The 23,400-nt window shown below is 43.7% G+C and overlaps 1 protein-coding gene across 1 annotated transcript; it reads right to left on the bottom strand.

Annotated features, from left to right (window-relative positions):
* Positions 1-863: 863 nt before the first annotated feature.
* SLC10A2 (solute carrier family 10 member 2) lies at positions 864-23,113 on the bottom strand. The gene is made up of 6 exons (XM_065901981.1): positions 22,537-23,113; positions 14,463-14,581; positions 9,720-9,808; positions 8,176-8,351; positions 5,445-5,602; positions 864-2,957 (listed from the first exon to the last, which is right to left on the bottom strand). Exons 1-6 carry the CDS (start codon positions 22,911-22,913, stop codon positions 2,803-2,805), a joined length of 1,074 nt encoding a protein of 357 aa, XP_065758053.1. The 5' UTR covers positions 22,914-23,113; the 3' UTR covers positions 864-2,802.
* Positions 23,114-23,400: the final 287 nt, after the last annotated feature.

Consider the following 23,400-nt stretch of genomic DNA (forward strand, 5'->3'; position numbering starts at 1 on the left):
CAGCATCTTGCCAGGAGGGGTGAGAAGGGAGAACCCAGGGCATCTCAAGTTTTGGGATATTTAAGCAGGGGAGCTTTGGGAAAGTGTATGCATGCAAGTTGAAGAAATAGGACCTGTTTCCCCATCCATGCCTGCATACTCCTGGGACAATTTCATGTACTGGGAGCATCCATACCACACCCTGAAGACCTTTGTTCTAAGCTAATGTGGTTCTTGAGAAGTAAAAGTTTAAGAGGCAATGGGATGCCAGATATTCCCAGAAAGGTAATTTGTTCCCTTCTGGAAGAGAGTGAGAGTTTCCTAGTGGAGAGCACAGTGGTGTCTTTGAGCGGTCAAGTGAAGGTCATAACCTGAATTTCTTCAAGTCTTGTTGACGAGAGAGATTTTAATGCACCAGGACCGTAAATGAAGTATCTCTGTCTCTCTCTGTACATTTTTCATAGAAAGTGGTGGTGGTGGTCTTATTTATGTGTGTGCTCAGTCATGTCTGACTCTTTGTGACCCCATGGACTGTAGCCCGCCAGGCTCCTCTGTCATGGGATTTCTCAAGCAAGAATCCTGGAGTGACGTGCCATTTCCTCCTCCAGGGGATCTGTCCGATCAGGGGATGGAACCTGGGTCTCCCACCTCTCCTGCATGGGCAGGTGGATTCTTTAACACTGAGCCACCTGACTTTTACTATTATTTAAAATCAGGCATTGTCACCATGTTTTTAAGAATCTTTGGTTAATATTCCTCCAGTATAATTTTCTCGGGGACCACCTCAATCTGTATCAGTGGGAGAACTAATTACTAGAGTATTTAATTAAGAGTTTCTTTCAGGCACTTTTCGAGAAACAATTGAACATTTGAAAAACTTCACTTTATTGTTTCTGGAACTGAACACTGAAGACAGTGGTTGAAAAGATCCAAATAGACCAGCCCAGTCATTACAAAAATTATTTTAATTTATTCAAGCCTTTAAAATAAAATATTCATTTAATAGGATACTCATAGAGGCAATAAAATACATAATTTAATCAGGCTTTCAAACTCATTTAAAAATAGAGAGCTTTCATTTGAGAAAGCTCAGCTATTTTTCTTCCCTCTAGCACATTAGAAAAAAAAAACTGCAACTCACAAGATACTACGTTGTACAAGAGAGCCAAATTCTGTTTGACTTACATATCTTGATGAACAGGGAGGAAAAACTCTGCTTGCTGCAGCTGCTGGCATCCAGGCCCTTGACTTTGGGCATTTTGAAATTATGATATAAATTCATGGTGTGTTTTTAATGCACCTGCCTGCTCCCCATTTGATGAGACAAGTGTAGGAAGAACTTGACAGACAGACTGAAAAATCTTCCTTTTGCACCATTTGGAACAATAGTCTTTGGCCCTCCCTAATAGGAAGATTGGTAAAACCTCTCCCCTACTTGCCTTTAAATAAATCCCTAGTTCCTTTTAATATGTTTGCCTAATGATAGAAGCATACAGAAGACTCATTCAATTGTAAATGTGAACCCGGTATAACGAGGCATAAATGGGACGCATTTAAAAGCTGAGTCCCTCCCTGTTGATACTGGAAGAGCTAAGATCTGATCCTACAATTCATGATCCTGTAATGTTGAGGCACCAGCTTGACCCGAACTCATACCAACCAAATCAAAAGGCCCTTGGAAACCAAGAGGTCCGAAAGGGAATGGATGAGGCAGTGAAAAATGGCCAAATATTGGGTTGGTCAAAAACTTCATTTGGGTTTTTCTGTAACATCTTACGGAAAAACCCAAATAAATTTTTTGGTCAACCCTATAGAAAATGGAACTAGTCCACTCTGAACTGAATTGAGAACGGATCGCTGCAGAGTGAAGGAAAGGAGATTAAATTAGCCTGATGATGGAGACCCGAGTGTCGGCCAGCTGTTCCACCTTTGCCTTGAAACCTCGCTGCCACTGTCCAAATCCTTTTTGCTTCCTCTTGTTAGACCTGTTTACAGCAGCCCAGGGACTCAGCTGGCAATGACCGTCCCGCTTCTGGCCCTTGGGTTTGTCCTCCTCTCTCTCAAACACTGTGTGATACCTTACTCCTTTCCCTCCTGGCTCCCTGGCTTCATTCTTATTGCTACTTACTCCCGTGTATCGCATTGACTGTGGTCTCGCGTTTCAAGCAAGTTTCTGGTTTCTTTGCTTTTCCTTGTATTTGCCATGATGTCCCACTGAATGGAGTTCACCCACCAGAGCAGTCTTGTCCCTTCCAATACATCTCCTGCTCTCTGTGCTTGCTGCCCCCTCTCTGCTCCAGGATGTCTACTGGGGGGGCTTCCTGTGAACCAGCTAGCTTTCATAGTAACCAGAGTCATACAGGCAAGGCTCCAGGGCTCGAAGAGCTCTGCCAAATTCAAGCTATTGAATTTGAAGAGTTCTGTTTTTCCTACAAAAAAGCAAGTGAGCATCATTGGACTCCCGAGGCCAAATGACAGATGTCCAAAATCCCTATTGAGTTATGGGCTGGATTCTAATTTGTTTATTAAATTCTTGGTGTGTTCTATGTTGGGTTTAGTCTGCTGTTCAAGGATATTTCAGGGCCATATTCAAAACCAGTGTATACATATGTGTGTATATATATATATATATATATATATATATATACATATATATATGTGTGTACAAATATTTGTTATATTAAATATTTGGACCACCAGTCGCTTGGTACCAAAACCAATACACAAATTCAATTCAAATTTAAATTTTCACTGTAACTTTTTTTCTGCCAAATATCCTATCCAAACAAATAATTAGGTATTGTTAGAGCTGAAGCATATTCTTTAGGATTCTTTTTGGTTCACTGATGTTTGCTTTTCGTCTGGTTGAAATCCTTCATTGACCTGTTGGAACGATGAATCAGGCACTGGTTCGTTGTCTCTGCCCTCCGGAAATTCCACATTGTTTTTTCTATAATATTTCTTGTATACCACGTACACTAGAAAACAACACATAGAAGACGAAGCGAATTTCATAATAATCAGCTGCCAACTTACATTAGACAGGCATTATAATTGGTGACTCAAAAAGCAGTTGGCATTTTCTGTGGGCGGGAGGTAACTAGTGAGTTTGATCCCCACTCTGAGTTCCATGGATCACTCATGGTAAGAGGGGCAATTGCACTTCAGAAGGACCTAGCCCACAGCTAGAGGCTATGTGCTCCCCTGATTTCGGCAGGCATCAGTTAGGTTGCTGGTGCTTGCCAATAACAACCACAGCGAGCACGTATTCTGTCCCCACCACCTCCTAGCTATGCACAGGTCCTCAACAAATAAGCTAAGGTGCATTGTCAAGACCTTGGTCTGCGGGTCTGTGTTGGAGGATTTGAGCTGGAATAACTGTCTCCCCCAGCCTTCACTCAGTTCTTCCCATGATGGTGGGGCCTTGGCTGATGGGTGATCAGCCCTCCTCTCTTCCACGAAGCTGCTAGTCTCTCATAGCAGCCGTTTCTCAGCATATTTTTGAGATCAGCTTGCACCTGGACAGACTAGCCCGTGGTTGATGTGTCTATGTGCTAAATGTACCCGTGGGAAGCAATGAAAAGGGGTGGTATTAACAAGCCCATCTGGTCATTGTTGCCAGCTGTATTTTCTAATTAAGCCTTATCGATTGAATACAATAAACGTGCTATTTTGTTATCTAAGTATCTGATTTTTTTCCCTTCTACTTCTTATTTGGTTCCAAAGTCAACAGGGGAAGAGAAGGTATTATTTATTGGCACCCTCAGACTCTAGTACCTCACACTTAAAATTGATGTAATAGTGCTATCTATCTCATAGGGCAATTGTGAGATAAAATGCTCAAGTGTGTAGTACAACCTTGGGAGAGGACCAAGAGATCAGTAAATGCCAACTCTGTGACGACACACAGCTGAGAAAGACAACAGCCTGCTTCCAAGGTCTTACTATGTAGAGATCAATATCTCCATGGTTGGTTCCCGCACTTCTAATGTATTCGTTTTGAAGCCACTGAGCTATTGACTCTACTGAATTGAGCTTGTGTTTAATTAAAATATTCTACTTTTATCATAAACTGTTTTGAGCCAGAAATCCTCACCTTGGCACTAATTTTATTTAACCAAACTATTTCCTCCTTCCTTCTTTCCTTCCTTCTTTGCTTTCATTGGTCCAAAAAACATTTAGACTTATAATCCTTTCATCAAAATATGCTTCTCAGCACTGCATGTCCTTAGGAGAAGCGCCTCCTTGTTTATATTCTCGCTGCTAAAACTGTGGCAAAACATAAGACCAATGCTATTACCCACTTTTCCACTATTCCTTCAGCTTATCTATTAACCCCTTTTGAATTAGTTATTTAACTAGTAAATCTATGTGATTGTTCTATCACCAGTCTACTTTCTCTGGTTTGTCTGGTAGATGCCACTAGTAGTTATTTGGAAAAATCCCACAGTGCACCAAATTGGGTGCATCTCCAACAAAGAGGAAAACAAGGTAATTAGGCCATGGAACCCTCTGTCCTGAACCGGTGGTAACTCAGTGGAACGTATCTAATGGGTCCAGAGGGTCCTATCCTAGGAAGGAAAACTGTGCTTCGAGAATGACATTCAAGACCACAGCGCGGAGAACGATTAACTCCCATGGGCCAGTTGAATACCTATTGGAGCTAAGTGAAAAAACAAAACTGTACCTCTGGTCATTGTATCACTTAAGAGTCATGTTAATTTTTCATCTGCCTTCACTATGCTGTCCCTGTTAAAATGCCATGAAGCTTAAAGGTGAAGTGTCTTTATTAAAAATAAACAAAACCAGATTTTGAAAATAAAGGTCAAATATCACCAGTCATTAGAAAGCAAATGTTGAGAAAAGTTTCAAGCGGGTGAAAGCTGGCAAGTGGCAGGGGCTAATGGATCAAAGCTATATGCTATGTTAGAATAAAATAAAAAATCAGAATTGGCATTCCTCGTACTTGAAATAAAGAATGAATGTGCTTCAACTGTTTCAATTGTATGGCTACTAAAATATATATAAACAAATATATCTATATAAATAATATATGTACACATATATGTCTTCCAATATAACTTAGCCTGATAAATGTCTCTTGTTATACCAATTTTCTGATAAATATTCTATGTGTGTATGTGTGTGTGCGTGAGTGTGTGTGTGTATGCTCAGTCACTCATTGTATCTGACTTTTGCGACCCCGTGGACTGTAACCCGCCAGTCCATGGAATTTCTCAGGCCAGAACACTGGAATGGGTTGCCCTTTCCTACTCCAGGGAATCATTTTTCTCAGTACATCATCTTGATATGCTTAATATCAAGTCATGATAATATTATGTGTGACTTTTCCCACCCACTTATCTCACTGCCAGAAACAGGGAATTAAAGAATACCATGCTGGCAACTTGAGGATTCCTCGAAGAAGCGCATCACCGTGAAACGTGACCGTGAGTGCTCCTTACCTGCTAAGAACAGTGCTGCCGCGACGATCTGGAAGATGCTGTAGATGAGCGGGAAGGTGAATATGAGGTTGAGCTCCTCGGGGGTGAAGGAGAGCTGGACGATGGTGGAGCACAGCTGTGTGTTCTGCATCCCTGTTTCCAAGGCAACGGTTCGGCACCTGCGGGAGAGGCCCAGAGAACCAGTGTTTTCACCGGTTTGTTCTGGGTGTTGTTCTGCGTCGTTGTTGTGTAACATTAGAAGCAGGTATGAGCGTAGAAAATTTACAATTACCATGAAGATGGTGGAGGGCGGGGAGGGGTAAACTAGGAGTTTGGGGTTAACAGATACACACGACTATATATAAAGGAGGTAATCAACAAGGGGACCTACTATACAGGGGGCTATATTCAATATCATGGGCGTGCATGCGTGCTTTAGTTGTGTCAGTCGTGTCCGGCTCTGCGACCCATGGACTGTAGCCCATCAGGCTCATCTCTTCCTGGGATTTTCCAGGCAAGAATACCGGAGTGGGACAAGTACTCGGGCCTGGTGCACTGGGAAGACCCAGAGGAATCGGGTGGAGAGGGAGGTGGGAGGGGGGATCGGGATGGGGAATACATGTAACTCCATGGCTGATTCATGTCAATGTATGACAAAACCCATTGCAATGTTGTGAAGTAATTAGCCTCCAACTAATAAAAAAAAAAAAAAAGAAAAAAAAGTCATTATTCCTTGCCCCCACCCCCCCAAAAAAAAGAATACTGGAGTGGGTTGCCTTGCCCTCATCCAGGGGATCTTCTAGACCCAGGGATTGAACCTATATATCCTGCATCACCTGCATTGCAGGTGGATTCTTTACTCACTGAACCACCTGGGAAACCTTCAATATCTTCTAACAATCTACAATGGAAAAGAATTTGAAAAACAATATGCATGTATATATAATAATCACTTTGCTATATACTGGAAAGTAACACAACACTATATTCTAAGAAAAAAATTACTCCAGAAAAAAAATGGAGATATGAGAACAAGTACGTATATATGTATGTATATCTGTTTTAATGCGTTTATTCACATAGTTTTATTTATATTAGACAAACATGTAACTTATTAATATATCATTAGATAATATAGATATTTTATCTTTTTCTCTACATATACATAGACGAAATCTTACTCTAGTCACCCTAATGATTGCTATAATAATCAGAAAATGGATATGACCCTCTACAAAACCTCTATGACAACCTAGAGAGGTGGGATAGGAAGGGAGGTGGGGAGGATGTATAAGTGGGAGGGGCCATCAGCCTGTGACTGATTCATGGTGATGGATGGCACAAACCATCACTAATTGTAAAGTAATTATCCTCCAAATAAAAGTAAAATTAAATTAAAAAAACAAACCTCTATAAAAAGCAGCAAAAGCTGCTGCTCACTGTTTTCTCCTCTTTACATTAAAAAAATTAAAAAAAATTGAGGTTTATAATATTTCTGGTCCAGAGGAACAAGGAACACCGGTTAGCTTATTTTGCCCTTGAGCAGTAGAAGATATCTTATCATCTAATTCTATTGTGCACATATGTATATAATTTATTTATGTTATATTTAATATATTGGATAATATTCATTTATAAATAATATATACTTATTCAACATAATACTGAATAACTTTTATATACATAAAAATTATAAAATAAAATTACATTCCAGTGTGCTGTTTGGAGATGAACTATCCTTCCTTGGAGCAGGCCCACACGTGCTGAAACCTGTGTGGATCATGAGTTCATCCCGCTTCTTGGCTAGAGGAGCCCTTGTAATGTGGATGCTTTTGTGGAAGTGATTTTGTTTGGAGAATAAGAGTATGTGATCGCAGAAGAGTACAACATGCACTGTATGGGGAGGGTCCAGGAGGATTTGAACAACAAGAGGCAGTCAGTGTTGTCTTTCTGGGGAATAGGCATAATTTAGGAATGAATGCATCTACTCAGAATGATGTATTCAGAAACAGGGTGAATGTTATGACAGGTGAGAAATTTTGAATTTGCCTTGTATTTGCAGCTGTTCTAGGTTGAATTGAGTGTTCCTAGATGCATATGCTAAAGGTCCTAACCCTCAAGACCTCAGATTGTGACATTGTTTGGAAATAAGGTCACTAAAGATACAATTATTAATAGTGAAGACAGATGATTTGGATGTACCCTAGTTCAACATGACCAGTGTTTTTATAAAAAGGGGGGATTTGAATGTGGAGACATCCATAGAAAGAAAGCAATGTGAGGAGAAACAGGAAGATGCATCTATCAGCCAAGGGGAGGGACCTGAACAGACTCCCCTTTATTCCTCATAAAGGACAGATCCTGCTGACACCCATATTCTGAACATCTATCCTCTACAACTGGGAGACAAATTTCTGCTGTTGGAGCCTCTCAGTTTCTGGTACTTTGTTTGAGCAGCCCTAGCAAACGAGCTGGGCTTCCCAGGTGGCTCAGTGGTAAAGAATCTGCCTCTGATGCAGGGGATGCAGGTTTGATCTCTGGATCGGGAAGACCCCTTTGAGTAGGAAACAGCTACCCACTCCAGTATTCTTCCCTGAGAAATTCCATGGAGAGAGGAGCCTGACAGGCTGCAGTCCACGGGGTTGCAAAGAGGTGGACACGACTGAGCGTGTGTGCACACACCCACACAGAGCAGAATACAGTGGCTGTTACAGAAGAAAATTCCTGGTCAGATTTACTAAAAACACCATACCTGTGCCAGGACTGACCGGCTATTCTAGCCAGAAAAAACCCTAAGGAGTAGCCAGCTATGGGAAATATGGTTCCTATGATCCAGAGTTTGGGCTCTATGATCCAGGCGCTCTGGTAGAGCACGCCTCCAACCACGGCTATGAGCACTATGAGCACTGCGCCTGTGATGGATCCAATCTGGAAGAAAGACACAACAGTAGCGACAATCATGAGTCAAAGCAAACTCAAGTGCTCTTTCGGGAGGAGAAGCCTAAGGCGCTCTGTCCTTCCGGGAAAACGAGTGACCCCCCTGTGTGCCCCTTGCCCGATGGTCATGGCAGACCGGTGGGAAATGCTGGTGCTTGCCCCACGCTTTCAGTTACAGGAAGATTAACAGGACACGGAGTGCCGTTAACCTCAATTAGCCCGAAGAAGATGTTCTACTTGCAAATCATCCTTGTCACAGGGAAGGAGAACCCGCTCCAGGAAGAATCAGAAGACCTGGCTTCCAAAGTCACCTCCCCCTGCCTGCCTTCCTTAGGTCAGTCATGAAACCTCTCCGAGTCATAGCTTTTTCATCTAGGACTGAAGATGAAATCCTGCCCTAGTCACCTTTTATGATTGTCTTGGTAATGAGAAAATGGAGATGAAACTCCATGAAAGTTAAAAATGCATAGGCAAACCAAACCAGCGTTATTGCTTTCTCCTTTTCACATTAGAAAAAAGAAATGGAGATGATAACATTTTTGTGTGTGAGAGGAAAAGAAGAACACTAAATGGCTTATTTTACCCATGGGAAGTGGAATCTGTCCATATCTATACATCTTTTTTTCTTTCTTCCCTTTTGAGCTTTTTGTTTTGTATTGGGGTATAGCCAGGTAACAACGTTGTGATAGTTTCAGATGAACAGTGAAGGGACTCAGCCATACATACAGTCCATGTCTATATATCGGTATCATCTATCTCCATCTCTTCTGGTTAGAATATAGTTGGTAAAAGGGAATGAATGGTTACTTATTATATGTATCATCATTTGTATGTGTATATATATACGTATCATTTTCTATCTATATATGTGTGTAATATATACACATTATATATTTAATATATTTTTATATCTATATATATGCACTTACCCATACACACACATACACACACATATATTTATATAAATATAAAATCTATCAATTGCCAGGTACTGGATTGGACATACGGACACAGGAATGAGAAAGACATGACCCATTTTCCAAGGCAGCTGTCTAGATATATTTTATAATACAAACCCACATAGCAGAGGTAAAATAAAGTGCTGTGGGTGTACGGAGCAGAAAAAAGCCAAGAGGTGACATTTGAATGGGGTGAACTGGGATCCCAAAGTGTGGACAGAAACTCGCCAGGAGGACAGGGAAGGACGTTCCAGGAGCATGGGCTGCGTGTCTGCTAGCGAAGGCCCTTAGAAGGGGCTTTCTGGTCCAGTGAGGAAACCAGCTCGCTCGGTGTTCTCTGCGGCGCACACCTTGGGGCACTTGAGTGCTGCCCTCGCCATGAGTGACGTGGGACGCTTACCTTAAGGATGATCTTGGCTTTACGGGGCCACTTGTGGTTAACATACATTCCAAGGGAGACGGGAACAACCAGAGCCACCAGAGATATACCTGAAGGTGACAGAGAGCAATGTGATCGACGGAACGCAGCACAGGCAAGATGAAAACAAGAGTAAGTGGTCTCCAAAAGGTTCAGGAGAGAGCTCAGACTCCTTTCTTGAATACAAAAAATAATTGAAAAACAAACAGCCTCCCCCAAACTCTACTTCTTCACCTACTTCAGCAAATAATTCATTTCTGGTGGTAAAATCTATTATATTGATGATATAAATCCTTTCCCTAAATCCTAGATTAATTTTTTTTAGACTTCCTTATACTGTCAATTGATATCTTTTAGTTTCAACTTGTCAGAATCTTGGCTTATTTGGCTTTGCAGTCTTTATATCCTAGTGAAAAATATCTTTTCAAAGTGTGTGTGTGTGTATGTGTGTATTTTTGGGGTTTATAAAGATAATATTTAACATCTGTTACTTCATAGTAGTAGAAATAAAAGAAAAAAGTTCAGGATTCTGAGGGCATTCTGTGGCTGATGACTTTGAGTTAAGATTGACTAGCGTGATTCAAACCTGCAGCAGAGAGGTGAGACAATAGGCTGAAAAAGCAAACTTTAAATTTTCCATGAGATAGTATATTTGGCAACCTTTCAAGTAATTATAATTCTTCACAGGAACGTGCTCACCCAGCCAGATAAAAGAGTCATGCTTCAATTTCTCCGTGTTAAATTTACTGCTGTTCTTGCGACATGTGGTTTTTTTCTCCTTATTATTTAACACTCATTTGTCCAATGGCTGCTTTTATATAATATACCACTAAACAACTTGTAACTTTTCTGGCAGGCTGTTTCTTTTTCAAACATCCCTATGAAGCACTAGGAGAAAGTGAAGTCGAATAATGAAATTCTGAGAGTGGGTGTTGCTTGGTACTGAAGTGGATTGAACTAGGACTGGGAAATGCATTCTAGATTCCAGGGCTGTAAATGTCAATTTAAAACGAATATAATAGTGATGAAAACGTAATGTCTTTGCAGCCTTCTGGCCCTCCTGGCAGTATAAGGGTCTGCAATGACTTTTTCCCAGAAATTACACAATGGGAGGGATTAAGTGTACCAAGAGTAGAAAAAGAAAAAAAAAAAATTACGGATGAAAGAATAAGGAGAAAATGATGGAATAAAGGAAATGAAAAAGGGTCATCGATGGACATACTGGTAAAAGCTCCTGGAAAAATCCCCTTTGGGTGTCCTTGCATCCTGCTCTTGGGAGGATCATTCTTCCTCTGGGTCTGCAGACTGTTCCCTAAAGGGGTGTTTGTCCGCCTTAAAGGAAAACCACACTGATGTGTATCAGCCGTCCTGTAGTGTCTTCTATCGGGGAGCCGATGCTGTGCTTGGAATGTGAGTGTGACTGGGCTTTGGTGATGCATTCGTCATGTGTCAGGTCTGCGCAAAGGCAGCCCAGCTCCGTGTTCGGCCCCTCCTTGCAGGTCTTTATCTTTTGGGGGCAGCCGGAGGCTGCAGGATACAGGCACAAGCAGGACCAGCTGTTGACATCGATGGCAGAGTTGCATTTCCTCTCCTGATCCATACGAGACCGCATAAGGTTTGAAAGTTGATGAGAGGTTGGCTGGGAAAGACACCCTTTGCCCTTCATCTCTCTCAGAGTGTAGGACTGCCGCCTGGAGAGGTGGGTTGCTGCCATCGTTTGCTGCCCAGCAGGCTGGATCTTGTGTACCGTATTCCCCGTGTGCCTGAGCTCTCTGTGGCAAACACCTGTCTATTTAGATGTGAAAGCATCTGCTTACATTCGTGCCATTAGAACCACAACTGGATCTTTAATTAAGTTTATGTGGCAGGTAGAGGAGGGAAGAAGGGAGAAAGAAAAAAAAGAGAAGGAAAGAGAATGGGGAACAGAATCACGTGGCGGAACCTGGAGTCAGACAGACTCAGAGCAGGACCTCAGTCACAAGCTGTGAGAACTGTGAGTTCTTTATGCCTCTGAGTCTTGGTTTTCCCGTCTGTGGAATGGGTAGCATTCTGTCCAACGGTGCTGATGTGAGAATCCGATGGTGAAGCGGATGCACGGTTCCCGGTCCTAGACTTCTTCAAATGCTTTGAGGGAGGAGGAGAAACAGCAACTTGCTGCAGTGTTTGAGGTGTTAGCGGCTGTGCAAGCCGCCTCGGTCTCTGTCGAGCTCTCATCCTCTGATGGGACGCAGGGCGTGTCTGCTGAGTCAGAACGTCAGCAGCGCCTATGGGAGCTGGGCACAAGGGCCCTGCCCACGGAGCAGGGTGAGAGCAGGTCCGAGGGCTACTCCCAGCTCCCTGGTCATCTTGGACAAATTAAACATATGCCCTGGGCCTAAACTGCCTCGTTGAAAAAGTAGTGATAACATCTTGCTAATTAATCAGGTTGTGTGTTTTCCACATTAAAGGATAGCAAGAAGGTTAGGTTGGAAAACATGCCTGGGCAAAATGGTGAATAAGCGGAGTTAATATCTTTGTTTGGCAGGCTCTCATGGAAAATTTTTTTAATCTTTTCCTCTCTGTTTCTCTCCACTTCTGTTTTCTTTTTTCCCTTCATGCCTTGTATGAGGATGTCTTTCTCCTTTGAGGTACTGATGATTCTTACTTTCTTTTCCTTGCTATCAATCATTCACACTGTAGTTAGAATTTCCCAGTATTGCCATTGGGGGCATTTTCCAGAAGGGAATGAATATTAAGAGGAGGATACTTTCAGACTTAAAAGTGATTTAGAATTAAAAATTCTCATTCAGCAGACAGGTTCTGCGAGAAGTGTACACCACTCAACAATTGCACTCTTTAGGAAGGTGTCCTTCCCAGGCAGCACACTGGGGGTTGAGCAGCGTGAGGCCCAGGCAGGTGGTTGTGCAGAGCCACCTAAGGCCTGCTTGCAGTAGATGACATCTGGCAGGAAGGAGTTCCCTGGGGTCAGTAGAAGGACCACAGGAGGGGAAACCCCATACTGAACAGGTGTGCCAAAAAGAACCACTTTTTTGGGGGTGGAGGAGGGGTTGTCTAATGGCCATGGTAGGAATAAAGAGAAAGTAGAGACCATCTGAAGATACTACAATACAGATTGTCCCCAGAGGATGTGCCAAAGTTTGTTCTGATTCAGTTGTGTAGACCTGAATCACGCTTTTTTTTTTTTTTTTAAATCACAGAACCAATCTTTCTTAGAAATGGAAGCCATCTGGGACAGCTTTCCATGCCAACAGGAACCCTTTTTACAACCAACCATCTTTCTGAGGCACCGTCCAGTCTTTGCTCACGTGCGCCCTTCCATGGGACCCCCACACCTCTTTGTGGCAGCCCATTATGGAGACATGTGTCTCCCAGGTCAGCAGAGAAAAGACCATTAGCGTACCAGCGATGAGTCCTGAGGTACTAGCCCACCCACATCTCAGCCGCGATGATCCTGGTTCTGGCAGATACCTGCTTTGCGTAAACCAGGAACTATCCTGTCCTGCCCTTGACCCCACGTTTTACCAGGGACCTAATCTCCCACCATTATTTGTTCCCCTACAAACAGAAAAAGGCCCTTTGGGTGTGGAGGTGACCATCTGGGAGCTGAGATGAGTGGACACAAGAGTTACAGCTCGCACATTTGACTCCTGGGACCTGAATCCAAGCTGGGTCGGTAGATCCCCTTCTGAATCAAGACATGATCCCCAGGGGACAGTTATAAACAGTGTGTTTCACCTGAAGGCTTCTCATGGCTGTTGCTTACTGGATGCCCTGTTTTGAAATCATTAGTGGAATGTTTTTTCGGATTTCTTTAACTTGATTGTTTGGGAGCAAACTCGCTCCCCCTGGATTAGTTGTGCTCTGGGTTATGGGAAGGACAGAACCTCCTGTGGCTCCAACCTCCTCAGGTACAGACGGCTGTGCCCAGGGGTCCTTCCCATCAGCCTCTCTCCCTGCTGATTTCAGTGGAGGACAAAACTGACTCTCCCATGGGCTCAAGGCTTGGAATTCAGATTCTGCTAATCCTCATTCAAACGCAGGCGAGACTTGTCCTAGAGTCCTTTGTTGTTGTTCAGGCACTAAGCTGTGTCTGGTTCTTTGCAGACCCCATGGACTGCAGCACACCAGGCTTTCCTCTCCTTCAGTATCTCCAGGAGGTTGCTCAAACTCATGTCCATTGAGTCAGTGATGCCATCCAACCATCTCATCCTCTGTGACCCGCTTCTTCTGCTGTCGATCTTTCCCAGCATCAAGGTCTTTTCAAACGAGTCTGTTCTTTGCATCAGGTGGCCAGAGTATTGGAGTTTCAGCTTCAGCATCAGTCTTTCCAATGAATTTTCAGGACTGATCTCCTTTAGGATGGACTGTTTGGATCTCCTTTCAGTCCAAGGGACTCTCAAGAGTCTTCTCCAACACCACAGTTCAAAAGCATCAATTCTTCAGCACTCAGCTTTCTTTATGGGTCCAACTCTCACATCCATACATGATTACTGCGAAAACCATAGCTTTCACTATATGGACCGTTTTTAGCAAAGTGATGCCTCTGCTTTTTAATATGCTGCCTAGGTTTGTCCTAACTTTTCTTCCAAGGAGCAAGCCTGCACAGACTATAGAGGGCGTGAGAGGTGAGGTCTAGCTGAGGCTGAGCCTGGCCTGAGAAGCTAGCCAGGGGCAAGCAGAGGGGAGGATGGCCAGGCTCAGGGTCTGGCCTGACGAGTGACTTACCTATGTTATCGTAGGGAATCACGATCATCCCCGAGTCGACCCACATTTTGGTGTAGATTAACAGGCACAGCGGCATCATCCCCAGGGCGAGCAGCGTGGAGCAGGTGGTCATGCTGATGCTGGAAGGAAATGGGCAAGTTGACACGACCCCCTGGGCTTTCCAGGGAAGAGGTGGTTTCCTTTCTCCACCCATGATCAGAAAGTCCTGCCAAAGACTCTCTCCAAGTTGCACCATCTGGTCTGATGGATGGAAATATACATGTCCTGTGCAGGCCACACCAGGGACAAGATGGTGAGATCTCTACTGAGTCCCTTTCTATTTTGTCTCCTTCCCCATTGCTTCCTGGGCCTCCCCTAGTGGTTCAGACATTAAAGAATCTGCCTGCAATGTGGGAGACTCGGGTTCGATTCCTGGGTCGGGAAGATCCCCTAGAGAAGGAAATGGCAAGCCACTCCAGTATTCTTGCCTGGAGAATCCCGTGGACAGAGGAACCTGGTGGGTTGCAGTCCATGGGGTTCACAAAGAGTCAGACCAACTGAGCAACTAACACTCTCACTTTCCATTGCTTCTCAAGCATCAGAGAAGATATTTCATGACAACTTAAACTCATTCTTAAACGAGGTACACGGTGCTTGGACATGCCGCCCTGAGAGCCTCCAATCAGAGAACGGCAAACATATTTACACCTGCTAAGACGTCATGGGCTTTGGCGTGTCTGTCCAGCTCAAGATGAGATGGGTCTCCAAGCCCCTGAAGGAGAATACGTGCCCAAGGGAAGACGTCTCAGTGTCTTTCCTTGAAGCAGACAAATTATTCCTAGACCCCCCCCACCAAAGCTTGAGTAAAGGAGAGGAAACTGACTTCAAAAACCAAAGAAACCAGGAGAGCAGGCAGGGTGGACCTCGTTTCTACTTCTGCTAAGAAATTTAGCAAATGGAGTTCAGCAGAACCAGAGTCTGGGACTTCCCTGGTGGTGCAGTGAATAAGAATTCATCTGCCAACGTGGGGGACATGGGTTCATTCCCTGGTCCGGGAAGATCCCGTAGGCCATGGAGCAACTGAGCCCAGATGCCACAACTACTGACCTGAGCTCTAGAGCCTGGGAGTCCCAGCTACTGAGCCCGTGGAGCACAATGACTGAGGCCCAAGCACCGACAGCCTGAGTTCTGCAAAGAGAGAGGCCCCGCAAGGAGAAGCCGGAGCACTGTAACGAAGAGTAACCCCTGCTCGCTGCAACTAGAAAAGCCTGCACAAGGCCACGAAGACCCAGGGCAGCCAAAAATACAGGATAAATAAGTAAGTAAAATTATATATAAAAAAGCTTAAAAGAGAGCCAAGGTCTGGGAGTCTCCTCCCAGGAGCATCGGCGTGTGCACGAGTGGGCCTGGCTGAGTAGGAGGACTTCGGCTCTGGAGGTGGAGGGCGTGCAGTATGCTTCTGCAGCACCACTGCGGTGGATGCAGGAGGGCTTTCGGGTTAAGGGGGTCTTCCAGTCTCTGCGAGGTGCTCGGGGCGTGGTGGTGGTGGTGCACAGTCCCTTCCCAGGAAATGGGGCCCTTGGACGGCTGGGCCCGACCCTGGCCGGCTCGGAAGCAGGGGTGGCCACCTCCGTGGCTCTTAGCTTACTTGACTCCTCCTGGCCAGTTTCCTTCTCTGTGAAATGAAGGTCATAATTGTTACCACTCACAGGCTGAGGGACCCGGTGTGTCCAGAAGCGTAGAATGATTCAAGGAGCTCGTTAAAAGCCAGTTAGCCCTAACACTGTCTGGCCACTGGGTATGTGTGCATATGTGTGTGTGTGTGTGTGTGTGTGTGTGTGTGTGTGTGTGTGTGTGTGTGCTGTGTTGTGTTTCGGCACAGAGAGACTTCTCTGAAAGGCCCTTTAATAGTTGTAGCACTGAGACTATCCGAGTAGTAATTTCTTAAAGGGATTATACGTGAACTTCAAGGAAAATATTAAATTGTTTACACCATCAGCTCCCCACCTGCAAAAAAAAAGCCCCCAGTTTTTGCAAAATAAAGAATAGGGCAATGTTTATGAGGGGGCTTAACTTGCCTGATAATCTTTTTTTTTAAACAACAGAATGAACTCATTTAAAATACGTTTAAAGGATTTAGAAAAAAAAATTTGTCTTAGTACAGCTAAAATAGTGTAACAGTAACCAATGCTGAGGATGTACATAAAGTACTTCCAAGAGGTTCAGTCTATTATGGTGACAGGTTGCCTTGACTTAGATTCACAAGAGGATGCTAAAGGCAGAGTTCTATGCCAGAATAATAAGTTAATTTGTCATAAACAGTTCTTGATCCTACTTATAAGTAAAATCCTGGAGTTCATAGATAATTTAACCCCCTCTCTCTTCCTTTGTCATTCTTTTTTATCTTTTATTTGAAAAAATAAATTAGGATAGATTTAAAGTTCTCCCCATAATAAAATTACTTTTATTCCAGTACACCCAATATGCTTTCCAGAGTGGAGATGACGAGAGTGGGGTAGAGAAGGGGGCAGTGTTCATTACCTAGATCACAGCAAAGAGAAGGGTGAGTACTTTTTGTTTTCAACCATGAGAATGGCTTTTGGGAGGAAGTCTGTGTCTCTCCTTATTGTTCTTTCAAATTTCTTTGTGAAAGCTTCAATTCTGACTCACTGCTAAGACAATTTGTGAAGTTGTATCATGGTTTTGAGTTTGGCAAGAGCAGTTTCACAGAGGCCATGAGAAGGGCCAAGACAGGAGCTGGAGGAGGGGACAGTTTAGATTTAGTGGCTACCTGGAGCATTAAACACTGCAGGAGGCTTGAGAATAGATGGCATGAACTACTCGAAATGAGATGAAAACCAACTCAGATAAACAATTTTAAAAAGCAATGTAGGAGGATAAATTAACAAAAGGAAAAAATCATTTTATGTAAAAAATCAGAAGTTCTGCAAAGAGCAAGGAGGAGAAGAGGACGACAGAGGACAAGATGGTTGGATGGCATCACCAACTCAATGGACATGAGTTTGAGTGAACTCTGAGAGATGGTGAAGGACAGGGAAGCCGGGTGTGCTGCAGTCCATGGGGTCGCAAAGAGTCGGACACAACTGAGCGACCGAACAACGGCAACAACGAACAGCAAAGAGGCCAACGATGGAAACACTCTACCGTGCATTTGCATTTACGTTGGAATAAGAGAAAACGTAAGATAAGAAAAAAAACAAATCTCTCAGTTTAAATTCTTGTCTTAGCCCTATTCACTGCCAGGGAGAATTTTTTCCCTTCTTGTCTTCTTTTTGGAATTAAAAGAAAGCAATAAATGAGAATCCAGTGAATGTTGAGAAATTTGGTGAAGTCAGTGATGAAAAATACAAAAGACTATAATCAGAAATGAAATACCAAGTTTGAAACAGCAAAAGAAGAGAATAAAGGTGAGGCTGAACAGTGGAAAGGATGACATAGAATCAGCATTGAACGGAGGTTCAGAGTCTGGATAGGGATAAATGGGTAGATCTGGATTCTGATTTGGACTCTCACATGCATTGACTGTTACCTCTGCCAAGGTTTGGAGCCTTAATTTTATCATTTATCAAATGCAGAAAGTAGTAGTATTAATACTAACCTCAGGGGATTAGTAGAAGATTAAAATATACTGGTTGGATGGCATCACCAACTCGATGGTAATGAGTTTGAGCAAACTCTGGGTGTTGGTGATGGACAGGGAGACCTGGCGTGCTGCAGTCCATGGGGTCGCAGAGTTGGACACAACTGAGCGACTGAACAGAACTGAACTGAACTTATACCGTGAGTGGCTCCTAATAGCATCTACTAAGTGTTTGCCAGTAAATAAAAGGAATTGCTGCAAAGAGAGGCAAGGCTCAGTTCCTTTGAGGGGAAAAACAAAGGGAAATCCATATAGTGTTGAATTAATTCTTAAATGAGAGCTGGACATATATGTGGTTGAAATGGGAGGAATTTCTTTGACTTTGTGATAAGCCCGAGGGTCAATCTAGAACAACTAAAATAAACAGTGAACACAAAGCTGGAAGATGAAAAATATAATGACACCTGGATAAAGAATAAAGGAGGTGGTAGGAAAATCTAGAAACTTTTCTTACTTTTCTCAAAAATTTCCTACTTTCCTAGAAAATAATAGAAACAAGTGTAGACTGTGCATAGCAATAAAGGAATTAGGGGGAACTCGAGAAAGGGTGCACAGGCAGCAATTCCCCAAAGAAGTGAGAAAAAAGAAAACGGGAAGGAAAAATCCTTGGGTCATGTGGTGGTGGTTTACTCGCTAAGTCTTGTCTGGCTCTTGGGACCCCATGGACTGTACCCCACCAGGCTCCTCTGTCCATGGGATTCTCCAGGCAGGAATACTGGAGTGGGTAGCTATGCCCTTCTCCAGGGGATCTTCCTGACCCAGGGATCAAACCTCCATCTCCTGCATTGCAGGTGGTTTCCTGCATTGCAGGTGGATTCTTTAAGGACTGAGGCACCAGGGAAGCCTGTGCAGTGTGTGCTCAGCCATTGTTAAAGAAAGGGGAGATTCAAAAACGGGGAGACTTTGCGTGTGGAGCAGATATAGGGGGTGGGGGGTCTCTATGTTCATCCCCAGAACCCTGAGCCTGGGTCCCTGAAAACACTTCTGTTTCTCCCCGAAACATTTTGTGCCTAATGCACCCATGACAGTGCTAGAACAGGTGAAAACACCTGTTTCCTGATAAGATTCCCATGACAACTTTCTAGGCTGGAGTGAAGGAGCTGAAATACTACTTTCTGTATATCAGTGAGTGAGGATTCCATTAGCAAGGTCTTTATTTTGTCGTGTGTGTGTGTGTGTGTGTGTGTGTGTGTGTGTGTGTGTGTGTGTGTGTGTGTGTGTGTGTGTGTGTGAAGTCACCAGAGACTGCAAATTGATGACTTCCCTGGTAGCTCAGACAGTAAAGCGTCTGCCTACAGTGCAGGAGACCTGGGTTTGATCCCTGGGTCAGGAAGATCCTCTGGAGAAGGCAATGGCAGCCCACTCCAGTATTCTTGCTGGGAAAATCCCATGGATGGAGAAGCATGGTAGGCTACAGTCCATGGGGTTGCAAAGAGTCGGACACGACTGAGTGACTTCCTTTCACTTTCACTTTCTCAGGTTTTGGAAGAGACGATGGGGTGAGAGAGAGAGAATTTGATTTCCCCCTGGAACCACACCCAGGAAAGTGAAAGCCAAATGATATTGATTTGCTCCTGTTCTGTGCCATCTGCTCAACTAGTGTAGGTACCTGCTGGTATAATCAGTCACATCTCGGCTGCCATTGCTAGAATTTAAATGGAAATGGAGCAGCTAAAATCCCCAGGGGACAGAACTGGAAATATAAAGGTTAGATAGAATTGTATCCACACACATGACCATGAGACTTTAGTTATCCACTGCTCACAAGGAAAGAATAAAAAATGTTGGCAAACCGTTTCCCAATAGCTGAAATGTCACTTTCTTAATTTGCCCTAAAGAAAATCTATTTTTCTGAAGTTAAAAAATATATTTTAGAAATATATTTTCTAAAATATATTTTCTAAAGAAAAAAATATTTCAACAGTTTTTCCTCTAACAGATGCAATGCATAATGCAGTTCATCGCCTTCGTTGTGGTGTAATTTAACCTCCTTTCAAGGATTATTATTCCTGATACCCTATCACTTGTTCCACTAAAACGCAGTGGTGTCTTCTGGGTGATGGCTTCATACAGCTGTCTGTCCCTAAAAGATCTGAGGGCTTTCCCGGTGGCTCAGGCAGTAAAGAATCTGCCTGCAATGCAGGAGACCTGGGTTTGATCCCTGGGTTGGGAAGATCCCCTGGAGAAGGGAATGGCTACCCACCCCAGCAGTCTTGCTTGGAGAATTCCGTGGACAGAGGAGCCTGGGGGCTACAGTCCATGAGGTCACAAAAAAGAAGAGCTGCTGTGTTTTGTGAGTTGTCTTCTTCACCTTGGAGGCATTTTAATCTTTAAATTGAGGTCAGGATTGTGGGGCCACTTGCTGCCATGAGACACAATTCTGCCCCTCTCATACCTTGCCCCCCCCCCCCCCCCCCCCCGCCCCAACTTCTTGTTTCTCATCCTCTGTGCTGGGTGAAAGCCCAGCAAAGCTTGAGAACTGGGCAAGTAAGTAGGTCCTGCGTGAAGAACGTCCATGAGGTCAAGGAGGATTTGCTTTGGGTGTGGCACGTCTTTCACTGGGTCTTGTTTGAGTTCCAGAGAGGTGACATTGCTAGAGAGCTAAGGTGATAGCACTGGGCGGTTATTGGTGATGCTCACAAGACAAGGGAATCAGTGGAGTGCACACTATCCAGGATGAAGATGAACCATTTTCAACACCACAGGCCTGTAAGCCGACTTCTCCTGACTCGCTGAAGGATTCATCTACACTGATTCAGCTGGGGGTTTTCCTTTCAAATTCTACTTCTGGCTCTCTTATTTCTTAATATTTTTATTTCTTACAGGAATTGTTATGCAAGGGAAGCAAGATTATATAATCATCTCCTGTTTCCAGAGAAATAAGATTTCCTTTAAGCCACAGGAAAGTGTGAGTTAGAACCTTTAGATAAGGTTTTTTACTGTTTCAGCCCCCAGAAGGGAATCTCCCCCCAAAGCTGATCAGCTCAGCACTAGACACACTTTTCTGCCTACAGATGATCGCACGTGTGGCCTTACATGGTGATACAGGCTCTTTCATTTCGTTGAAAAATTGCATTATGTAATATTACATGAAAGCTGTTTGGTGGCAAAGTCCTGTCTTCAATTCACTTCACCCCCCTCATCTCGCTTATAGATTCCCACCTCTGTGCCTCCATCCGGGTCAAACTAAGCTGAAATGTAAGGAGGCCTTATTGCTATATGGCGGTTCACAGATTAACCAAACCTGAACAACACTTGCCATCCTTTGCTCCCCCAGGACTTTCGTTAGGAAAAAAAAAAAAAAATCTGTTACAGGGAAGAGATGGTACTTCCTTATGTGAGGGAGATGTAAGGTGAAGATACACGGTTGGTGTGGTTTTTCTAAAGCTTCTGGAGAAGTCGGCACCAGCAGAGTGAGGTGGTGGGCTCCCGCGTGTCCACTAGGTGCTGAGTCAATCCGGAATCCAGTTTGACAGTTTGCGGTGGTTACATTTCCACACTGTGAGCGTCTCTCTTCTGAGTGTTGCCGCTGAGGTGGTGAACACAGCTGCCTACTGTTCAGTATTTAATAAGCACGCATTACACTGATACCCGGCTGGTTTGCAGAAATGCACACCTTTCACCGGAAATGAGGAATGGTGAGGGAAGGAAAATCGTATTTGTCTACTCAACTTGTAGCATTAAAATTCTTGGTCCCCTCCCATTAATGCTTCACCTTATTCTGATTAGTTTTTTTAATTTTTTCCCCCAGTGCTAGTTCAGATTAGCATAGGATAAAATGGACAAACATTGCAATTAAGATTACTCTGTGGGAAGCAGAGAGCATCCTCTGTTTATTTTATAGGAAGGTAACCATAATTTTTTAAAAAACTGCTGTAGTCTTTTTTAAAAAATTTAAATTCAATTAAATTAATAATAGAAGTGAAGCAAATGTACATTTAAAAAAATTTTATTTTAGGTTTTATACCAAGAGAAAGCTTGTCCAAAAAAACTGGCTGTATTTGGTTGTGGTCTCATCCTAGCATCTAATGCTTAGTGGACAATTTGATTTCATGTTTGCATTCAGGACTCCTCATCACCTCAAAGAAAGTTTTTGTTTTCTTTCCTGATACCAAGGAAAACTTTCTCAGGTGTAGCTTCTGAGTTGGAAAGAATTTATTTTTTGGAAAAACTTTGACTCTTTTCCCAAAGAGAAACAGCAATTATCCAGCTCCTCGTTAACTGAGTTAGATTAAAAAACCCAAACACAGACTAGAACCCTTAGATTCACACAGCACAGCAGCCGTGCAGGAAGGCGAGGAAAGGCATTTTGTCTCTTGTCTCAGCTGAACCCCAGATCCATGGCAGAGCAGATGGGCATTCACGATGCCACAGGCTACTGAGAAGGTTAATTCGGTGCCATTAATGTGGTATTGGGAGGTTTACGGATCTTACCTCAGGTCCATGTCGCCATCCACCCAATAGGCCAAAATGTTGGAGGAAGTCCCTCCCGGACAGCATCCCATGATGAGGACCACTACAGCTTGGATGGGGATGATGTCAAAGGCCACGGAGAGGATGAATCCTGTGAGGGGCATGATCCCGAACTGACAGAGGAAGCCAACGCAGATGCCCCATGGCCGCTTTATGTGCCCCATGAATTTCTTGAGTTCCACGTTGCATCCCATGGAGAACATCACCAGAGCCAAGAGGATGGTCAGGACGGCGCTCAGGACCGCACTTAGAACGGCGTTGAAGTTGCTCTCTGGTACCAGACAGGACGTGCCGTTGCAAACGGTTGCATTGGCCAAACAGACAGTTGAGCTCTCCATTGCTGGCTGTTCTGCTCAAACGCTCCCTGGAGTCCACAGCAGTTCCAGTCCACTGCTCCAACTAGACAACACCGTCTGCTCCAACCGCATCCAACTTTTAAACCCTTTTCAAACATGTGTCACCTGGTGTCTCCTTCCAAAGCCACCTCAGAGAGGCAATAAAAACAATAAATGCTAGAATGTCAGTTTCGAGAGGTAACCTTACTACACAGCACAAATTATGAATCATAAAAGCCCTGCCAAATTATTGGCCCAGACAGAGAATTCTAATTAATCATTTATTAGCATGATAGCGAACTGTGCATTATAAAAAGAGCCATGTTAATGTTTAATGCTGGGAAGCTTTGTTAAATAATCTCAGTTAAGTGACACAATCAGCTCGGACTATTACGGAACGTTGTAGGAGCATGTCTCATCTCTGCGCAACATGGGAGAACTGGGGCCCGAGAAGTCCAGTGCCTTGTGACAAAACAAATTACTGATCATA

This window comes from Muntiacus reevesi, chromosome 11 (assembly GCF_963930625.1).
Source record: "Muntiacus reevesi chromosome 11, mMunRee1.1, whole genome shotgun sequence".
Classification (NCBI taxonomy): Eukaryota; Metazoa; Chordata; class Mammalia; order Artiodactyla; family Cervidae; genus Muntiacus; species Muntiacus reevesi.